The sequence below is a fragment of the Nicotiana sylvestris genome, chromosome 8 (genome assembly GCF_000393655.2).
Source record: "Nicotiana sylvestris chromosome 8, ASM39365v2, whole genome shotgun sequence".
Classification (NCBI taxonomy): Eukaryota; Viridiplantae; Streptophyta; class Magnoliopsida; order Solanales; family Solanaceae; genus Nicotiana; species Nicotiana sylvestris.
In genome coordinates this window covers 147,540,705-147,559,239 of record NC_091064.1, presented here as the reverse complement: position 1 = coordinate 147,559,239, position 18,535 = coordinate 147,540,705, and the positions used below count along the sequence as shown (strand labels likewise).

The following is an 18,535-nucleotide window of genomic DNA, read 5'->3' as shown; positions in this document are numbered from 1 at the left end:
GTTTTAGGAGTAGTGGAGAACTTATTTCTTAGTAGTGAGATAAAGTGTTTCAAAACAACAACTGATTCATCTTTTGTGTTCATAAGGCATATCCATGTATACCTACTGAAATCATTAACAAGGGTCAGGAAATATCTCTTACCATAAAAAGTTGAAACCTTAAAGAGTCCACATACATCTGCATATATAAGGTCACCAAAGTCATCACATCTACTGCTGTTAATAGGAAAAGGTAATCTTGTCTGCTTTGCTAGAGGACATACTGAGCAATGTTCATTACAATCAACAAAATGTCTTATTGTGAAATGCTGGTAATCTCTTCAAAGCATCTAAAGGAATGTGGCCTAATCTTCTATGCCACAAAGAGCCACTTATTCTATTCATTATCAAAGTAAAAATGATAGCCAAAGCAAAAATGATAACAACAACAGGTAACTTGAGATTAGACTTGTGCTTGAGATCCAACAGATAGTCCTTCCTCCAGCTTACCAATCCCCTTCACCTTCCCATTGTAAATGTCCTGGAAGACACACCAATCAGGAAAGAAGGCAATGAAGCATCCAATGTCCTTTGTAAGTTGTGAATATGATAGTAAATTGTACCTAAACTGTGGTACATATAGGACATTTTTAAATGGTAAACCATTCAGAATACTAGAGGATCCTAGGTGTGTAGTCCTACTAGTTTCACTAGTTGGAAACTGCACTTTCCTACCTTCTCCTTTAAGAATCTCCATAAAATTAGTGAAATATCTAGACAGTGGTACCTGAGTCAAATGATCTACCTATCCTGCTTAACTCTGCTCAAGAGTGACAATGGTATACCTGTGACCTTGGCATGAACTGTTGTTTCAGCAGGTGTTGTGTTCTGGGTCGAGCGTTGAAGCAGTTATTTATATTTCTCCTCTGTGAAGAAGTTCCATGTAGTTTCCACTCCAAGACTTCCTTGGTCTATTGGTCCTTTAGAATGGTCAACCTGTGCATTTTGTGCTGCTGCCATATTTTTTCCAAAAAATTTCTTCTTTGACTTGTAGTCAGGTGGGTAACCTATCAACTTGTAACAAACATCTTTAGTGTGTCCTTTTAATTTGCAATATTTACAGAATACCTGAGCTTTCTGCTTGTAGCCACCAGGAAATCCTTGTCCTGAGTTGTATGCCACAGCCGCAGCTCCCATCTCCTAGCCACTAACATTCACTGTCTTTGCTCGTTGACTCTCATCCTGAACTACCATCCTATAGGCCTCATTGACAGTAGGTGTAGGAATTATAAGCATGATCTGACCCTTTGCTTGGGCAAACGACTCATTTAGTTCACTCAGAAATTGCACGAAACGCTGCTGCTGAATGTTCTCTAGAAACACCTTTGATCTTGGTTATGGACATGGACATAATAGAGTAGGGGCCATAGCATCGTACTGATCCCACAGATCATTGAGCTTAGAATAATAAGTGGATACAGGTAATAATCCTTGATCAAAGCAGAAATTTCCTGAAGTAAATTGTAAATTCTCGATATGTTCTTTTTATCGAATCTCTCCTTTAAATCTTTCCACACATTATGTGTAGAGGATGCATAAACCACACTTCTATACAACTGTTTTGTTACTGCATTCATAATCCACGACAAAACAAAGGCATTGCACCTTTCCTATTGACCATGAAGATCCTTCTTAAAATTCTCCTTGCGACAAGTACCGTCAATGAATACGATTTTGTTCTTCGTAAAAAGTCCAATTCTTATGAATCGACACCATAAATTATAATTTTCAGTGCCTAATAGTTTGAATTCAATCAAATGCTCACATGGCGAATCCGAAGGTCACAAATACAAAGGATGGTTGTGACTTAGTACTGTATCATCACTCGTGCCTTCACCAATCGCCATTTTACTCTGAATTGAAAAACCCTAGCTCTAAAATTGAGGTCGTCAATGGAGGAGAACACTGAATCGGAGAGCAGAACTGGTCACTGGAGCTTAATCGGAAGGCTCTAATACCATATTGAGCAACCGAGGAAGAAGAGAAATGCACATACAAGCAATTGGAAAGTGTTGGAAGAACAAGTGAGTGTGAGAGAGAGAGAGCTCAAAGTGGAGCCATTTTCATATCTGTGTAAATGTACAAAATTGAGTCTCAAAAAAGAAGCTAATATCTAAAGCTTATATATACACAGTCATAACCAACTAACCGGCTAAAGACAATTAAGTTATAGGTTTTTGCTTATACATTATGACCCTCAAAATAACGTGTTATGCTATGTTGGTTCAATAAGGACCTTTCTCTTTACACACGGAGATCAGTGTACCCATATATTGATATGAAATTTTGCTTTTATATTGTCATCATGTAAGTTGGTGAGTAAAGCAATTTTTGAGATTGATATATTGGAAATATCAAGGCAAGCAATATCTTAGACGATATTTTATGTGAGATCATTGTTTCCCACTTTACTTACCTTGTTTTTGAGCTACAGTCAAGGGAAATTCAAAGTCAAAGGAACAATTATTATTATTATATTATTTAATAATGGCAATTGATGTTACTAGGTCTTTCTATCTTTGACAATATTATAGCATTATTATTTAAAAGGTCAAAAAAGTTTTTTTTAAAAAAATTTTCTAAGGTCTCCATCATTTCCTACAATAAAAAATATAGCGCTTGAAATAGTAATTATTTTTTTCGGTCCACTTCAATTTATTTTTAATCTTTTTTCTTTGTGGTCCACAATCAAGAAGGGGTTTTTTTTCTTCTTCAAAGTTACCTCGGTAAAGCATGGGTAGTAAATATCTTGATTGCAGCTTATATGGTAATCTATGAAAATTCAAAAATTTGGGGTTGTTAATTAAAGTTAGATGATTCTAAGACCTGGTAGAACACAAGTAGCTAAATTACTGCCCCAACAATTTATATTTTATAGCATAAGGGCGGGACTTTACAGAGTAACAGAGAACAAAACTGTCTCGCTAATCCGAGATTTCAATAGCGCGTGGTGGGCACATGTTTGAGACTACTATACTGTCTTGCTTTAACAAAATGAATAAATGATCAAAACTTGTTGTAGAATATTAAAATGATGAACCGTTTGATGAACTATTATAACTTGACTTCAATGACTATAATTTTTATTTAGAAATTACGGTCAAATTGCTTTGAAGTCTTAATTTATAATACATTTTTAAGCCAAGACATTTTTCGCTTGTATGAATCTCTTATTTTTTGTTGAAGATTTTCCGGAAACAGTCTCTTTACCTTTCAGGGTAGGAATGAAGCTATATACATTTTATCCTTTTAGACCTCACTTATGTGAATTCACTGAATTTGTTGTTGTTGAATCTCTTGAGCTTTACTTGGTTTCGAATATTTCTTATTTATAAGCACTTATTCAACCCTAAAAACTTAAAATAAGTACCATATGATTTATTAACATGATGTGAGTTCAAAAGGTAAGGTCATGAAAGATAGACGTGACAAGCATACCATCTACCAAACACTCTACTAATTCTTCTATTATTACTGGTATTATTTTATAAAGAAAATTTTGAAAGGAGGGAATCAGGGTAGACCAAAAAACAAAAAGGAGAAGATACACCAAACTTTTTCACGATGATAAAAGGTAAATACTTACCCATATCGGGTGTTTAGTTTACACCAAACTATATTAACTCACTATGGTTAATTAATTTAATTAGATGAGAATGCATGTAATTTACCATGATTAAATGATTGAAATCCATATGCAAGACACATGTCATATATCTATTGATTTGGTGTAAACACTCGGTGCGGTCTTTACAATAAACTATATTAACTCATTATGGTTAATTAATTTAATTAGATGAGAATGCATGTAATTTACCATAGTTAAATGATTGAAGTCCATATGTAAGACACATTTCATATATCGATTTATAAAATTAGGATCAAATACTCAGAGTAGGTGTTCTGTGTTCTACAACTGATTAAGTAATAATTTGATCCTTCATTTTTCATAGTACTTTAGAGGCAAATAGAACCTAAATTGTTTAAATAGTTTTCAAATACAAAAATTGTTTATTTTATTGCAATAAGCTTAAAAAATATATTGCATAAAATGAGATAGATGGAATATTATTTATCTCTCTCTCGTCCCCCACATTGACATGGCTATAGCCTATATACCTTATGCGATTCATGATCCTGAAAAGATTAATTCCCTTCCGAGTAGTTGGCAGCAATAATTCATAAGGAAAGAATGGAAATGACAAGTCAAAGGAACATATTTTCCTTTCTATACTTTATTTATTTATTTATTTATTTATTTATTTATTATATATATAGAGAGAGAAAGCAGCAACTGATTGGAAACTTCCCGTTTATAAAGCTGTCTTTGCCATCATGATGGCAACGTCTTTTCTCTCGGTCTCTCTCTCACACAATTTATTTCACAAATATTAGTATTATTTAAAGTGTCAAATAACTTTTTTATATAATTATGATTTTTGAAATCTTTTTACTTAGCTTTAAGAAATGAATAATTGTAACCCATCCAACTACTTGTGTAAATATGTAAATTTACTTTAAAAATTAAAGAATCAAACTGACTTCGCTCAAAAGTCTACATGATTGAGCTCTTGTTTTTAAAATTAAACCATGGGGTTCTTTTGTGAAAGGAGTAACTAATTGCGAAATTAACACGAAGACAACCTTACTATAGTAAAATTTTCGTAATCCAACTACTTCGTCGTATCTACCAATTTTAGAGAAGATATTTGATTGTACACAAAGTTTAAGAAATAAAACAAAAAATTGATATCCCGTTTGTCCATAATTTTTTTTTTCAAAAATGTGTTTGTCCATAAAATTTTGCATTTTTGAAAATGAGAGAAAAACTTTTCCCCCACTCATAAAACTGCAACTTTTCAAGTGAAATGCATGTCCAAACATAATTCAAATTCTAAATACTTTTTTCAACTTAACTCAAAAACATTTTTTTTCTTCAAAAATTACAATCTTTATGTCCAAACGTCTACTTAAAAGTCATGATCTAAAGCAAGACATTGTGTGACTGTAGATCGTCTTGTAAAAAAATGTTTAAAGTTAAATTATTTATAAATAAAAAAATATTATATTTTTCTTGAGAAAGACTAAAAAAAAATATAACATAATTTGGGTAGGAGGTAACTTTTTTGAAGTGATTCTTTTTGAGCTTTCAATTATTAGGATATATATATATATATATATATACACACTTTAGACATCATTATAGATGCTTAACACTGTAAAATCTGATTTATTTAATATGGTGTAGTAGTATATAAAAATGGTTTTAATAATTTTCCACCACATGGGAATAGTAAGTAAACAAATAGGGTTATGGACAGGAGGAGGATAGGATTATTGAAAGGGCGGGCAGGGTCACAGTCTTTTTTGGCAGCTATGAAGTCGGCTTATTTGGCTACTTGATTGTCACAACTTGAGTAGTTAATAATCACTATTTTATATGCTTTCCATCCTTTTCTTGCATATAAATAGAGCATATATCAGCAATCATTCGCATAACAAACCAAACAGCTTCAAGCAAAATTACAAGGCACAGGTTCTCCTTCTTTTCAACTAAATTGGGGTACTCGATCTATCATTCATTTACAAAACTGGCATTTTGTTAGCACTGTTTAATTACTCCTTTTAGTCCCTTTGGATTTTTTCTCAGAATATATATATATATATCCGCATAGTGCTGAACTCCGATATATCTGCTTGCCGTACCGAATGACAATCAATTGTGCCATCACTTTAAGTTTGGCTAATTAAAATCACTTGTTTCTGCTGCTTTAATTTGTACATATAAGAATCGTAGACAAGGTTTTCATTTTATGAGTTTTAAATATATTTTTTGAAATTCTTGTAATCTCTGTGTTAAGGGTGCAAGTTGATTAATTACGTTACTGTACGGTGACATTGATGTATTTTCCATCGTATGCTATTTCAGGAAAGACGACTTAATTTGTGTAGAAGAAAATCAAGAAATGGCAAAGAAAGCATCAATCAATATGGAAATAGGGAACGATGGCGTGGCTGTTATTACTGTCCATAATCCACCTGTCAATGCCTTAACTCTCTCAGGTTCCTTAGCTTTCTTCTTCTTCTTCTTCTTCTTCTTTTCTTATTGATTTGAATTAAAATTTCACATTCCATAATCTCTACAATCTCCAACTTAACAAAAAAAATCTTTTTCTTTTTATAAATTTAACTCTATATTATTCCCAACTTCCTAAAGTAAAAATCTACTCCATTTTCTACCCACGTTGTTGAGTTCCTTCTCCGAGTGGCCCACTCTTTGAAAGTAGTTCCAATTGTAGAAAGTGTTAGTAAATGTTATTAATACTCTTTATTATCAATAATAGCACTTGAGGAGTTGAAGAGATGCTATCAAGAGGCAATTGATAGCGACACCGTAAAGGCCATTGTTCTTTCTGGTAAGTTTTGTTCCAATTACTCTTTGGGAATTAAACACGTGTATTTATAATCTATGTGTATTGACCTTTTATTAGTTTAATAATTGTAAAAGTGACAAGTCTTAATTTGGACATAGATTTGATTGAAAACCGGAAAAACTATTTTCTTGAACTTGTGTTGTAAAATAGGTTTTGGAAGTTGAAATTTTGTGGGTTGGAGAAAAATTTCATCCAAAAACTGGCCCAAACTAGTTTTTGAAACTTGAAAATTTTTCTTTAAATTTTTTTAAAAAACTGATCAAATTCCACGAACAACAAATGTTTTCAATTTCTTTTTTGAAAATAACTAAGAAAAAATCTTTGTCCAAACGGGAGCTTAAACTGCTTTTCCAACTAGAGGTAACAATTGAACGGGTCAAAATGGGTCAGACAAATAAACATGTCATGATCCATTTGAAGTTTGATTGGATCAAAATGAGTTTGATTAACATGATACAACCTCCTCTTTTACTTTGCTTTTGAAGAAAAAAAATTGTGAATGCTAATACATTTTTCTTGAATTGTTAGCTTTAAGTTATTCCAAGTTTATGTGATTCTCAATCTTCAAGTTTAATTTTATATGTTTGGATTTGAGTTTGAATTTTGACCCAGCAGGTTACCCTGTTTTGAAGCTGTCTTTTTACCTAATAATTGGATGGAAAAAAAAATTCAACTTTTAACAAATGGGTGATGATCCAACCTGTTTAAACTTGGGTAGATTGGACAGGTTATTAAAAAACAATCTCTGTCACACAATAGTCAAAGTGGTCCTTTAGGGAGTTCAATTAAAGAGAAAAAGAGTTTAATATAGTGAACTTTAACTATTGGAGTCATATTTTCACATATAAAGAGGAAAAACACAGTTTATCTCCTTGTTATAATCTCTGACTCTGAGTATGTATAAATATCCTAAAAAATATGATTATGTAGTCTGATTTAATATTGGCAAATTGTTTAAAGAGTTCATGTCAATAAGTAAAAGGGTTAAACCAATCAGTATAAAGGAGCAAGAGATTTATGTACTGCTAATGTTACCTGTTTTCCTGAAATGGCTCTACGGGCAATCCGGTTCACAAAACATCCCGCCTTCACGCAGGGTCCGGAGAAGGACCGCACCCCTAGGGGTGTGATGTAGACAACCTACCCTAATGCAAGCGTTAGTGGCTTCTTTCACGGCTCGAACCCGTGACTTATAGGTCATATGAAGACAACTTTACAGTTGCTCTAAGGCTCCCCTTCCTTAAAATGGCTTTGTGCTTGACTAAATTTTTAATTTGAAATATTTGTTGTGACGTCGTCCTCTTATGCTGATAGGTGCTGATGGTAGATTTTGTGGTGGTTTGGACATCAGTGTTGTGGAGAATGTTCATAAGCATGGTAATTGTTTTTTCAGTTATCGCTTATTCCTGATCAGTTAATGTCCCCTTGTTATCTAACCAGCTTTTTCCTTCAAAATCTCCAGGAGATATATCACTTCTACCTGATGCATCAATTGGACTCGTGGTTAATAAAATGGAAAGTATGTCTATAACATTATATGTTCTTTGCCAAGAATTTCTGTATAAGTTCTAAAGTAGTTTGCGGTTGATATGTAGTTTGATTATCTAATCACAACTTTGTCTGGTGGTCATGTTTAGACGGGAAGAAGCCTTCTGTTGCTGCAATTCAAGGATTTGCCCTTGGTGGTGGCTTGGAGTTGGCTATGGTTTGGTCTCTCTGCTCTAGTTTTTTCATTTGATTTCCTTATTTCTCTGCACGCAGTTCTGTCAATTAATTGATTTTCTCAATTTAAATTATGTAGGGGTGCAGTGCTCGAATTGCCACAGCAAAAGCTGATCTTGGTTTACCTGAGCTGAAACTTGGAGTTATTCCTGGATGTGGAGGTACACTTCTTTATGTTTAAAATTGGCGCCTTTTCATTTTAAGAAACTTTCTGCTGAAAAATTCGAATGTGTTTCTAGGCACCCAGAGGCTTCCAAGATTAGTCGGGACCTCAAAGGCTGTTGATATGTTGATGGTAAGTGTCATTCTTGAAATATACACTATGAAACTATTAGTGTTTCTGAATTAGATGGTAGCATAAAGAGGTAAGTGTCATTCTTGAAATATACACTATGAAACTATTAGTGTTTCTGAATTAGATGGTAGCATAAAGAGGCTGAATCTTTGTCTAAATATTGAACAGTCATCCAAAACCATAACTTCTGAAGAGGGAAAGGAGTTGGGTCTTATTGATGCCATTGTCTCTTCTGAGGAGCTATTGGCAGTTGCTCGGTGCTGGGCACTTGACATCGTTGAAGGGCGCCAACCACATTGCAATTCTCTTGAAAAGACAGATAAACTTGGACCTAAGGATGAATCGCTCGAGATACTGAAAAGTGCTAGACAACGGTACAGAGCGCCTCATTACAGTGCCTGTCTTGATGTGATCGAAGAAGGCATCATATCTGGAGGATTTTCTGGTGTTCTTAAGGTGAACAATCCTATTACACAAAACTGCAATTCTATAGTTTGCTTTTGTGATGTATTACTAGAGATTGATGATTTCAATGATGTGCTCCCAAAATCTTTGTTTGGATTCTGACGTATAATCTATGCGCGACTGATTGTAGGAGGATAAAGTATTTAAAGAGCTGGTGCTGTCAAATACTGCAAAAGGTCTTCTTCACGTATTTCTCGCTGAACGTGCAACATCAAAGGTCAGATATTAGGCCATAGATTCTCTTTCTTCCATTGTTTAATTAAGAAGGGACAAAAAACTGGAACTGTTTCTATACCTGTATTTTATTTGGTACAGTTTATGCATGAGAAAGCATATAAAGATTTCTTCATGCCTGGTAGAGTTCATGCTTAATAATCGCACTCTTTAAAAGAGAATCTTGATATGTTATGTATTTTTAGGCCAACTTTGTGAGGGCTTAAACGTAGTCTAACAATGCTGTAATATAATTTACAGGTACCAGGTGTTACTGATATTGGGCTAAAGCCGCGGAGAATAGAAAAAGTTGCCGTTGTTGGTGGCGGTTTAATGGGATCTGGCATTGCTACAGCTCTCATTATGAGCAACATGAATGTCGTAGTTAAAGAAATTAACCATGAATATCTGTTGAAAGCAATGAAATCGGTAGAAGGTTAGTACAACTTGTTGAATCTGTAGTCTTTCTGTAGTAGGACAGAAAAGCAATATTTGGATGTCACGACATATTTCTGATATATTGCTTATGCTAATTGTGTTTCAGCAAATCTACAAGGCCTAGTAACAAGAGGACAGCTGAATCAGGATAAGATGAAAAGGACTTTGTCTCTTCTCAAAGGCACTTTAGACTATGAGGATCTAAAAGATGTTGACATGGTCATTGAGGTAATCCATTGACCACTTCTTCCCTTCTTCCTCTTAGTTTTCATGCTATTCTCTTGCCTTGTATTTCCATACTATTGATGTCTAAGAAACATCCTTTTTAACACCCTTTGTCCATGCATCGTTTTTCCCTACTTCAACTCTGATGTCGTTAAATCTCTAACTCTTGTTATTTTAGTTCCGTATTGAATTATTTTAGTTCCGTATTGAATATTTTTCTCCAATCCTTGTAGATGATGCATATTATACACATTTCCATTATTTTCTGATGAAATTTATGTCTCTCTGTCTTCAGGCTGTTAATGAGGTAGTGTCTCTGAAACAATCAATATTTGAAGATATTGAAAAAGTTTGTTCTCCAGACTGCATTTTTGCATCAAACACATCTACAATTAGTCTTGATGTTATTGGGGAAAGAACAAGTAGTCAAGATCGCATTTTGGGGATACATTTATTCAGGTGAGGTTCAATTCTCTACCAGACTTTTGCCCGAATGTTTATACCGTGTCTTTATTCAGGGGATACATTTATAAGGTGTCTTCTCACTCGAGCGAGGCAAAGATAGTTTTGAGAGTATATTATATTACTGTTTCATGACTTATTCTATTCCTTAATTCTAATTTTCCTGGTTTTCATTTTTCTTTCTTTTTCCGGGTGAAGTCCTGCTCATGTGATGACTCTGGTGGAAATCGTGAGGACCGAAAATACTTCTCCACAAGTAATTGTTGATGTTATAAGATTCACCAAGACTATGAAAAAAGTCCCCATCGTAGTGAAAAATTGTACTGGTTTTGCTGTCAACCGGAGCTTCTTCCCTTATATGCAAGGACCAGACCTGTTGGCAAATTTAGGTGTTGATATCTTCAGAGTTGACCGCGTGATCACTGAGTTTGGCATGCGGCTTGGCCCTTTCCAGTAAGTTTTTTCTCTAGAGTGAAACTTGTTCATCTCAGCATGTTAAGATATGAACATACACAGTATCACTGCACAAACACTTGCGTGCACTATTGAGTGAATACATTCTTGTGTTCAATTTTTATCAATAATTAGTGTTATCAATAACTTGTGTTCAATTTCTATAACTGAGTCTGTGCCTCAACTAGAATTCATTAGTGGCATGTTTTATGCTTGCACAAACACTTTAACTGTTCATGCGCATTTGCTTTTATTTACACCAAAATCATTTCTGCATATTTAAACCAAGATGGTATATTATGATATGCAGGCTTCAGGATCTTAGTGGCTATGGTATATTTTTGGCTGGTGTAAAAGAGTTTGTTGCTGCTTTTCCAGACCGTGCTTTTCAGTCACCCTTGGTTCAACTGATGGTAGAAAATGGGCGGGAAGGTACTGAAGACACTTGTATTTTCCACTTTTAACTTTTGGCCTGAAAATAATTTTTTTATAAAGGAAATAAAATGTAAAAAGAAGTTAAATGATCTTTACAAGAAGAATAACAGTAGTAAAGTTGCAACAGTCTGCTACTCAGTTCAATTTCCAAGATTTGTCACTCAAAGTGGTGCGGTTTTCTAAGTGAATATATACTTGCATCATAGGTAAGAAGAATGGAAAAGGATATTACACATACAAAAAGGGAAGCAAGCCAGAAGCTGATCACTCTGTGATTCAAGTTGTTGAGGAGTCTATGCGATTTACTAATATTGCTCCTGGGGGAAAGGTTTGTTGCAGTTGAATCCTTCTTTTAATCTGAATTCTTGTTTGTTAAAACTAAAGCAAGCATTCTCGTCTAACTACAGCCAATGCTATATTATATTGTGCATGCTTGATTGATATAAGGCTTAACGTGATTTTATTGTGCAGCCAATATCTGTGACCGATGAAGAAATTCTTGAAATGATATTCTTTCCTGTGGTGAATGAGGCTTGTCGAGTTATTGAGGAAGGAATAGTTGTCCGAGCATCTGATATTGATATTGCATCTGTCCATGGGTTTAAATTTCCCTCAGAAACGTAAGTAGCAACAGTTTCTTCAATTGCTATTGCCTATCTCTGAACTCGAATTCATTACTTGTAAGATCTGCTAATAATCACTATGTTTTTCTGCAGTGGAGGTGTCATGTTTTGGGCTGATACAATTGGATCTGAATACATATACTCAAAGCTAAAAACTTGGCATGAGGCCTATGGTGATTTCTATAAGCCATCAACATTTTTGGAGCAGAGAGCTGCAAAAGGATTGCCCTTGGTAAGGACTAACCAATTCTTAACTCTTTCTTTATCCTTGATCTCATTTGTTAAGTGCATTTCTTGACCTTCTTTCGTTCTTCATGATGCATCGTAGGGAGGATCGTGTTGAGCTGCATATCATATGATCATATCCTTGCAGAAGAAGCAGTAATTCAAGCATGCTGAACTTGTGCTCGGAAATAAGGCGGGAAAGTTTGTTAATTACAATTAGTTAGAAGTTCCATTAATTATAATAATTTCCTATTTTTTCCCCTCAAGTTATTTGATGGTAGTTGTAACTTTGGCTCTACAAACTAGTGTAATCGTCCGAGAAAGAGAATGAAATGTCCAAACGCTTCACAAAGTTCCTTTTTCTTCTTTTCACTGTGTTCGAAGTATTCCCTTTTATTTTGGTTGTATTTTTCCTAAGGTTTATATTGTGAATTTGTTGATTTCACAACATTTATTATCAATGAGTCGTTCAACTGAATCTAGTATCGCTCTATAGCGGCAGAAAATGTGAAACAGAAGATGATGGATGATAAGAGAGAGTTGAGGGAAAAGGAAAACACTGAAGAAAGTTTTCTACATGCATTATTTAATATAGAAATAAAAAGATATGACCAACAGAGTGTTAAAATTGAGTTGAGTTTTCCATTTTACAGAAGGATCAAGTGATAAATAACAATTTGGTTCGTAGACACTTGTTTTCCTTAAATTCACCACTATTCTGGAGTATATTATCCTCCCCTCCAGTGACATTTCAATGACTAACATACTTGTAATATGAGAAATGGTAGACCAAGATTAACAATACCAATAGCATTGTTTATTAGTTATCCTTCAAAATAATTATAGGAACTATCCAAGAATGTTGATTCAAGCACTGGTATATTATACTTTAAGAAAATCTGTCGAACCAGTCACTCGCGTCTTTTACCATCAATGGCGTCATTTCATGCCCAATTCCAGGTTGAACTATCAGTTGAAATTTATTAAAATACGCATTTCAGAACCAAAGAAGATTGATCACTCCAAAAAAAAAAAATAAAGGTATTAACATTCTTGTAATATGAGAAATGGACATTTCAGTGACTAACATACTTGTAATATGAGAAATGGAAGACCAAGATTAACAATACCAATAGCATTCTTTATTAGTTATCCTTCAAAATAATTATAGGAACTATCCAAGAATGTTGATTCAAGCACTGGTATATTATACTTTAAGAAATCTGTCGAACCAGTCACTCGCGTCTTTTACCATCAATGGCGTCATTTCATGCCCAATTCCAGGTTGCGCTATCAGTTGAAATTTATTAAAACACGCATTTCAGAACCAAAGAAGATTGATCACTCCAAAAAAAAAAAAAGGTATTAACACGAAGGACTTGCTCTTTTTGCAATGCTAGTTTCAAGAAATTGATATTACTAGCACCAGAAAATAAAAATCCAAGAACTAAAAGTCCAGTTGGTCTTAGGAAAACGTATATTCAAGCAATTTGATTAACTAATTCAGACAAAATTCTACAGGTAACAGAACAAGTGGGGTCTGGGGAGGGTAATATGTACGTAGACCTTACCCCTACCCCGAAGGGTAATATGTACAGGTAACAGAGTTAAGAACATTTCAGTGGCTCGAAGTAAAGAGTAAAAATTACACGGACCGCCTTTTTTGGTCGCCCCCATTTAACCTATACCCATTTTTTAAAAAAGCTTTAATTTGTATCCACTTTTTAAACAACTTCAACCCCCTTTTTCCTCCTCTTTCTCCTCCTTCGTCTTCTTCTTCTGCTGTTGGTGCTGCTATGAAACTTTAGTTCATGGGATGATTACCATAAATATGTTTATCAGATTATTTAAAAATAAATTATAATTAATTACGTAAGTTAGTAGACAATAATTTGTGAATATTTTCACGTACGTAAATTAGTAGACAATGATAATTCTGTTCTTTTCACGTTTATTGTTTTCCAAAATTTATGATTTAGATATTGTTGACAATCTGATTATTTAAGTAGTATGTTAGAAAGCTTTTTCAAAAACTTCAGTTTATATTGTGCTGAAGTTTTTACAAATGAACTAAATAACTTCAGCATCTTCTGCTGAAGTTTTGAAAAAGTTTTATGATAAAACTAATGAATCCAGGACAAAAAAACTTCAGCTTTTAGTGCTAAAGTTTTTACAAATGAACTAAATAACTTCAGCATCTTCTGCTGAAGTTTTTGAAAAAGCTTATTCAGGACAAAAAAACTACAGCTTATTTAGTGCTGAAGTTTTTATAAATGAACTAAATAACTTCAGCATCTTCTGCTGAAGTTTTTGAAAAAGCTTAATGACAAAACTAATGAATCCAGGACAAAAAAACTTCAGCTTATTTAGTGCAATTACAAACAAAAACTTTTTGCAAATAAAGAACAAAACTTCAGCTACTACGCTTAAGTTCATCAATTACAAACAAAAATTTCAGCAAATAGAGAACAAAACTTCAACTACTATGCGTAAGTTCATCAATTACAAACAAAAACTTCAACAAATAGAGAACAAAACTTCAGCTACTATGCTTAAGTTCAGCAATTACAAAAAAAACTTCAGCATACTTGGTTCAGCACACTTGCTACTTCAGGCCCGTCTACTAGAATGCTGAAGTCTTGCGTGATTGCCTTTGCTACTTCAGCTCCGTATGCTGAAGTTACGCGAAAAAGTGAGTACGTTTGTAATTTTTTTTTGCAAAGCGGGCATAAGTTAAAACGTGACCCAAAAAGCGGGTATGGATGCAAATACCCAAGTAAAGAGTCTGATGAGCCCGAAAGAACTAGTTGGATTATCCCAATTCCAAATGAAGTGAATGAAAAAGGGAAAACAATTTGGGATGACCCAAAAGGTCATCACTTGTTTAAAAATAAATTCTGTGTTCCGAGGCATTAAAAACCTCTTTATGCATTACCTCGATTTGCGTGCATAGTCTGAGCGCATAGCCGGAAAGCCAATATGTGAAAATATGTGAAATATGATAAATTTTGACCTTAAAATAAATTTAAGTTGACTTCGGTCAATATTTTAGGCAAAAGGACCCGGGCCCATGATTTGACAGTCCCGGAGGGTCTGTGGAAAAATATGGAACTTGGGCATATGCCCGAAACGGAATTCCGAGGTCCTAAGCCCGAGAAATGAATTTTTAAAGAAAATTATTTTCTGGAATATTTATGAGTTTTTGGAAATGAAATGTGTTTAAAACTTAAAGATATCGGGTCCGTATTTTGGTTTTGGAGCTCAGTACAGGTCTTATATGTGATTTAAGATGAGTATGTGAAATTTGGTAAGAAACGGAAGTCGTTTGAGGTGATTCAGACTCGTAGTTGTGAAAATTGATACTTTGAAAGTTTTGAGATTTTTCTTAGATTTCTATGCTAAATTCGTTGTTTAAGAGGTTATTTTGGCGATTTGATCGTACAGATAAGTTCATATGATGTTTTTGAGTTAGTATGCATGTTTGGTTTGGAGCCCCGAGGGCTCGGGTGAGTTTCGGATAGCTTTCAGAAGGTTTTAAACTTGGAAAAAATTTGCAGGTTTTCAGTTTCTGGTGTTCTGGTGTGTTGTTCTTCGCGTCCGCAGAAGGACTCTCGCGAACGCGAAATGTAAGTCAGGCTGAAGGAAACTTCCTTCTACGCGAACGCGAGACATAGGATGCGAACGCGAAGCTTTGGGGGTGTTTTCCTTGGCGAACGCGGGCCTGCTATCGCGAACATGATGGCTTTTGGGCCTGGGCATGGGGAGAAGGATTTTACTCTACGCGAACGCATCTACACTGCCGCGAACGCGAAGGCTCTAGGGCCTGAAGCTCCGCGAACGCGATCCTTGTATCGTGAACACGAGCCTTGTATCGTGAAGCGATGGTTAATTGGGCCTGACCCATCGCGAACACGACAGGCCTATCGTGAACGCGATGAAGGCCTGCCCAATGATTTTTAAACAGTAACAGAACATACGGGATTTAACAAAATTTCATAACTTGTTCTTCCAAACTCCAAATTGGGCGATTTTTGAAAGAGAACTTCACCACAAATCCATAGGTATATAATCTTAGACTCATTTTCTTCAATTTTCATTAACACCCATTAGATTTCTAGGCCTAAATCATGTTCTTAAGGGTAGAAAATTAGGGATTTGGGTAGAGTTATGACTTTTTGTATAATTGGGATCTAGACCTCGTTTTGGGGTCGGATTTTGGAACTAATTACATATTCGGTCTCGTGGGTAAATGGGTGATCAGGTTTTAGTCCGAACCACGTGTTTTGACCATGCGGGCCTACGGGTCGATTTTTGACTTTTTGGGAAGAATGATAAGAAATCTATAATTAAGCATTGGAATTGGATTGTTTAGCATTTACTGATGTTATTAAGTCGATTATGTCTAGATACAATTGACTTGGAGCCAAATTCAAAAGGAAAAGGTGTTTGAAGCTTGAGTTGGTCGTGAAAATTCGAGGTAAGTGTTTGGTTTAACCTTAGATTGAGGGATTAGGAGTCGTGTCTTATTTGCTACATGTTGACTATGGAGTACGACGTATAGGCATGATGACGATTATCTATACGTCGGTGTCAAGCATGCCCGTGAGTCTTGTATTGTACTTGTTATAACTCCATTGTGGTTTATTGTGCTTCATATGAGGATTATCATTATTGTTCCCTTGCCGGGATGTTATCATCATTATTGTTCCTTTGCCGGAATGTTATTGTCATATTATTGTTCACTTGCCGGGATGTTTGTTTTGATATTATTGTTCCCTTGCCGGGACGTTGGTATATTGCTATTGTTCCCTTGCCGAGATTCTTTTATGATTGGTGTTGACAATTAAAATGGGAGCGGGTTGCACGCCTGCAACGATAATATATGAAATGGGAGCGGAATGCACGCCTGCAACAGTAATATAAGAAATGGGAGCGGGTTGCACACCTGCAACAGTAATATATGAAATGGGAGCGGGTTGCACACCTGCAACAGTAATATATGAAATGAGAGCGGGTTACATGCCTGCAACGGTAGTATATGAAATGTGAGGCGGGTTGCACGCCTGCAACGGTATCATATGAAATGGGATTGGGTTGCACGCCTGCAATGGTGTTACATGTGTACCTGTTCTTCTATTTCCTTATCTTTGCTGGTAATTGATTTATGGCATTCCTTATATTTCTCTACTATCATTCTGTTGTTACCTGTTACTCCCCGCAGCATGTTTCCCCCGCCCAACTTTAGTTGTAATTATCTGCTTCTATTACCGTTGTATATGATTTAACTACACAGGTTTATTTGGTAGTCTGGTCCTAGCCTCGTCACTAATTCGCCGAGGTTAGGCTAGGCACTACCAGCACATGGGGTCGGTTTTGCTGATACTACACTCTGCACTGTGTGCAGATACTGATACCGGAGCGTTTGGACTGCAGTGAGGGTGCTATCTTCAGTCCACACAAGCGACCCGAGGTAGTCCTGCAGGCGTCCACAGGCCTTGGTATCTCCTCTTATCTTTTCTCTTGCTGTTTTTATTTATTCAGAGACAGACTTTTGTATTTCATTCAGACCTTGTTTGTAGTATTCCTAGACTGTCTGTGAAGCTGTGACTCCAGTTTTGGGCAGTCTTGTTTAAACAGTTATAGTGGATATACTCAGTAGTTTTATTATTTTTCTTCCGTTTGTCATAAATTCTGCTGTCTTTAAATTGTTGCTCATAATTGCTAAAGGATTAAAATTGGGAAAAGGTAAATTGATCAAGTAGTCGACTTACTTAGCTCACTTTAGTAGGCGCCATCACCACTCCCGAGGGCAGGAGATCCGGGTCGTGACAAGTTGGTATCATAGCTCTAGGTTACATGGGTCTCACAGTTCACAAACAAGCTTAGTAGAGTCTGAGGGATTGATACGGATACGTCTGTATTTATCCCTCAGAGGCTACAGAGTTAGGAAAAACTTCACATTTATTCCTTCCTGTCGTGCGGTTTCGTTTCTCGATGCTAATTGAATTTCTACTCTGTTCTTTCGCAGATGGCGAGAACACGCGCTTCCTCATCCACTGACCAGCAGCCCGAGCCCCCAGCAGCAGCTCCTATGAGGGGAAGAGGGCGAGGCCAAGGCCGTGCTAGAGGTAGAGGTAGGGGCAGAGCTCAGCCTAGAGCAGCAGCACCAGCGGCGGAGCCTCAGGTGGACTTTGATGATGAGGTTCCGGCCTAGACAGTTCCAATGGGCCCAACTCAAGTCCTAGAGGGGTTTATTTCTACCCCAGTACTCCAGGATGCTCTGGTCCGTCTAGTGGGCCTTATGGAGAGCGTCACCCAGGTAGGCTTGCTCCCTGTAGCACCAGCCGTCCTCAGGTTGGAGGAGGAGCCCAGATTCCTGCTACTCGCACTCCGGAGCAGATGGCTCTCCAGTTTTAGACTCCAGCAGCTCAGCCAGTTAGAGCAGTTCAGCCAGGTGTGGTAGCCCAGACTGGTGATGGAGCATCTATGTTTGTCGATGCTTTGTG

The 18,535-nt window shown here is 35.9% G+C and overlaps 3 protein-coding genes across 4 annotated transcripts in view; 1 reads left to right on the top strand and 2 right to left on the bottom strand.

The window, feature by feature from the left end:
* Positions 1–1,179: 1,179 nt before the first annotated feature.
* Positions 1,180–1,616, bottom strand: LOC138875814 (uncharacterized). Its single transcript, XM_070154685.1, has 2 exons — positions 1,459–1,616; positions 1,180–1,369 (listed from the first exon to the last, which is right to left on the bottom strand). Exons 1-2 carry the CDS (start codon positions 1,614–1,616, stop codon positions 1,180–1,182), a joined length of 348 nt encoding a protein of 115 aa, XP_070010786.1.
* Positions 1,617–5,486: 3,870 nt separating this feature from the next.
* On the top strand, positions 5,487–12,401 carry LOC104235287 (peroxisomal fatty acid beta-oxidation multifunctional protein AIM1-like). Of its 2 annotated transcripts, none has more exons than XM_009789010.2 (19): positions 5,487–5,575; positions 5,969–6,102; positions 6,384–6,455; positions 7,788–7,850; positions 7,936–7,992; positions 8,111–8,178; positions 8,275–8,356; positions 8,435–8,490; positions 8,659–8,946; positions 9,086–9,172; positions 9,430–9,604; positions 9,713–9,834; positions 10,127–10,290; positions 10,492–10,746; positions 11,057–11,178; positions 11,388–11,509; positions 11,653–11,801; positions 11,898–12,036; positions 12,133–12,401. In XM_009789010.2, the coding sequence occupies exons 2-19, from the start codon at positions 6,006–6,008 to the stop codon at positions 12,145–12,147; spliced, it is 2,133 nt and encodes a 710-aa protein (XP_009787312.1). In that variant the 5' UTR covers positions 5,487–5,575; positions 5,969–6,005; the 3' UTR covers positions 12,148–12,401. The 2 variants fall into 2 exon arrangements, with proteins under 2 accessions (XP_009787312.1, XP_009787311.1); XM_009789009.2 differs by having other exon boundaries at positions 5,501–5,602.
* Positions 12,402–13,236: 835 nt separating this feature from the next.
* The window catches only part of LOC104240482 (uncharacterized), a 51,497-nt gene continuing 46,198 nt past the window's right edge, over positions 13,237–18,535 (bottom strand). Inside the window, exon 10 of the mRNA XM_070154683.1 lies at positions 13,237–13,319. Within this exon, the coding sequence (XP_070010784.1) occupies positions 13,237–13,319 (83 nt within the window). The remainder of the gene's footprint in view (positions 13,320–18,535) is intronic.